This window comes from Eurypyga helias, unplaced genomic scaffold, assembly GCF_000690775.1.
Source record: "Eurypyga helias isolate BGI_N326 unplaced genomic scaffold, ASM69077v1 scaffold16791, whole genome shotgun sequence".
Lineage (NCBI taxonomy): Eukaryota > Metazoa > Chordata > Aves > Eurypygiformes > Eurypygidae > Eurypyga > Eurypyga helias.
Genome location: NW_010231787.1, coordinates 4318 through 6723, shown reverse-complemented (window position 1 = coordinate 6723; position 2406 = coordinate 4318). Strand labels below are relative to the sequence as shown.

At 52.6% G+C, this 2406-nt stretch overlaps 1 protein-coding gene across 1 annotated transcript in view; it reads right to left on the bottom strand.

The window, feature by feature from the left end:
- Positions 1-386: 386 nt before the first annotated feature.
- LOC104516777 (zinc finger CCCH domain-containing protein 3-like) overlaps positions 387-2406 on the bottom strand; it is a gene marked incomplete at its 5' end in the record, with an annotated part of 3266 nt that continues 1246 nt past the window's right edge. The window contains 2 exon segments of the mRNA XM_010161215.1: positions 387-609; positions 2256-2406. The exon segment at positions 2256-2406 is cut by the window's right edge and continues 38 nt beyond it. Coding sequence (XP_010159517.1) covers positions 387-609; positions 2256-2406 — 374 coding nt within the window.

Here is a 2406-nt window from a genome sequence, read left to right as displayed (position 1 = left end):
TGAGATGGAAGTGGCTTTTCAGAGGTGTAGCGGGCGAGGAGCTGTTCTTCTTCTCTGTCGGGGAACTGGAAAGAGGAAGACCACACAGTTAGATGAGCGTAGAGAGGTGACTGAAACGCTCCTGATCCCCTGGCCCAGAGATGAGAAGGGAAGCTGGATCACCAGGCAAGTGTGATGAATTTCTGGCAAAGTACAGATGGAGAATGAGGTCTTTGACAGCCTAATTCAACTCATTCCCTTCTGCTTTCTGCTCCCAAGCAAATTTCTGCTCCTCAATGTTTGCTCCAGGACCAACAGCAGCAGCTTCACTTCCAGGAAGATCTAGTAACCCATTTCCAAAACCAAGAGCCTCCCTTGGAACGCTCCCGGTCAGCGAGCACCGTGGGTCATCCCTTGGAATGGCTGTTCCTACCTTCCTTGGTGGAGACCTGCATCCTGGTAGCCGGCAGCCTGCAGAGCCTGTGCTTGGTGATCTGCACCAGGCCCCTGGGCGAGGAGCGTTTCGGCGTCACAGAAGGTTTTCCCCGCGAGGAGTTTTTCTTCCTGAGATGGAAGTGGCTTTTCAGAGGCGTAGCAGGCGAGGAGCTGTTCTTCTTCTCGGTCGGGGAACTGCGAAAAGGAAGACCACACAGTCAGAAGAGGGTAGAGAGGTGATTGAAATGCTCCTGATCCCCTGGCCCAGAGCTGCAATAAGGTCTCCCCAGAGCCTCTCCTTCCCCTGAAGGACAGGATGCTGTCCTTCAGTGAGATGAGAGGGGGTCTCATCTCCCTGACTGCCAAAATTCCAATACAATCCCAGCTTCTCCAAGCACCTTGCTCCAGACCGACCATCCCAGCACAACACGCCCGCAGACACATCCCCCAGCAAACCAGGAGAGCAGGCAAGGAGGGAAGCCTGCGGTGGTGTGTTGAGCGGAGGATCTGGGAAAGAGAAGCAGGAATCAAGGCACCAGATCCTCAATCGGTGCTGTGTTACGAGCTCATTCCAGCACTTAAAATAGTTATCTAGGCCACAGTCCTCGATTTTCAAGAGCTCAGGCTTGGTGTTATCGCAGCAAGAAAGGAGCTAAACCATGTGCCCATTACTCTGAGGGTCTCTACGAATTCACTGGTACAGGTGGCAGAGCTGTGCCACCAACCTCATCCCATCCCGCTTACCCCTGCCCTGCGGGCCAGGCTGGGTTTGCATCCGAGAAAAACAGCACAAAACAGCTTTCCCACTGAGAGCACAACATAACCAAGCCCTCACAGCACTTCCATGACAGTGAAAAGTTTGATCCCAATCTCTTACCTGTTTCCCCTTGATTCCCAGCCCAATGCAAACCGTTTTTGCAGATAACTCAACCCACACACCTTTTCCTTCCGTCAAGCTTCATTTATAACCTTCCCCATTGTACTCTGTCCCTATCAGACACCACCAGGAGGGAGAACTTGCTCCACCAGACCCCAGGAGTATGTGCTGGTCTGGCACAAGACGTTCTCCCAAGCTACCTACAACCTGCCACGGGCAGGGACACTTTCCATAGACAAGGTTGCTCCAAGCCTCATCCAGCCTGGCCTTGAACACTTCCAGGGATGGGGCATCCACAGCTTCTCTGGGCAACCTGTCCCAGTGCCTCCCCACCCTCTCCAGGAAGAATTTCTTCCTGCTATCTAATCTAAACCTCCCCACCTTCAATTTAAACCTATTACCCCTTGTCCTGTCACTACAGGCCCTTGGAAAAAGTCCCCCCAGCTTCCTTGTAGCCCTTTCAGGTACTGGAAGGTGCTCTAAGGTCTCCTGGGAGCCTCCTCTTCTCCAGGCTGAACAAGCCCAACTTTCAGCCTTTTCCCCAGCCCCCAGTGCAACAAGGTTATGGGAGATTAAAAATAAATCAATAAAGGAAGACCACTATTTCCTTCCCTCTGAACATTAGTTGGTTACTCAGGTCAGGGAGGAGTCTCAAGTGCTGCAGCAAAGTCTTCGGAGAACAGGGATAGGAAACGCGAAGGAAATCCAGCTCTGTTTGAAAGGTTAAAGTCAGAGATTGCTAAAACAATTAAAACCTGAGGTCTTCCAACCCTGGGAAGCGGGATGCCTCCACGCAGTACAAAGTCACTGCACTTGGAAAGAGAAAGGAATATACGTATCTTCCCATATACAACAACCCTCACTGGCATTCCACTGGTACATGTGACCACGACTTACGTGAAGCCAAGGGATGTGAAACACAGCCAGTGCAACGGCACCGCCCTGAAAACAAGGAGCAACTTACCCCGAGCTTCCTTTTCTCCTGATGATTTTTGTCCGACTCTTCACTTTGTAACTGGACAACGCGGCATCGCCGAGGGAGGACCTCGGCCCACCAGGACCAACAGACGCCGCGTTCGGAGACGGCGGGGCGGCACCGGCTCGAGGAAGGTTGG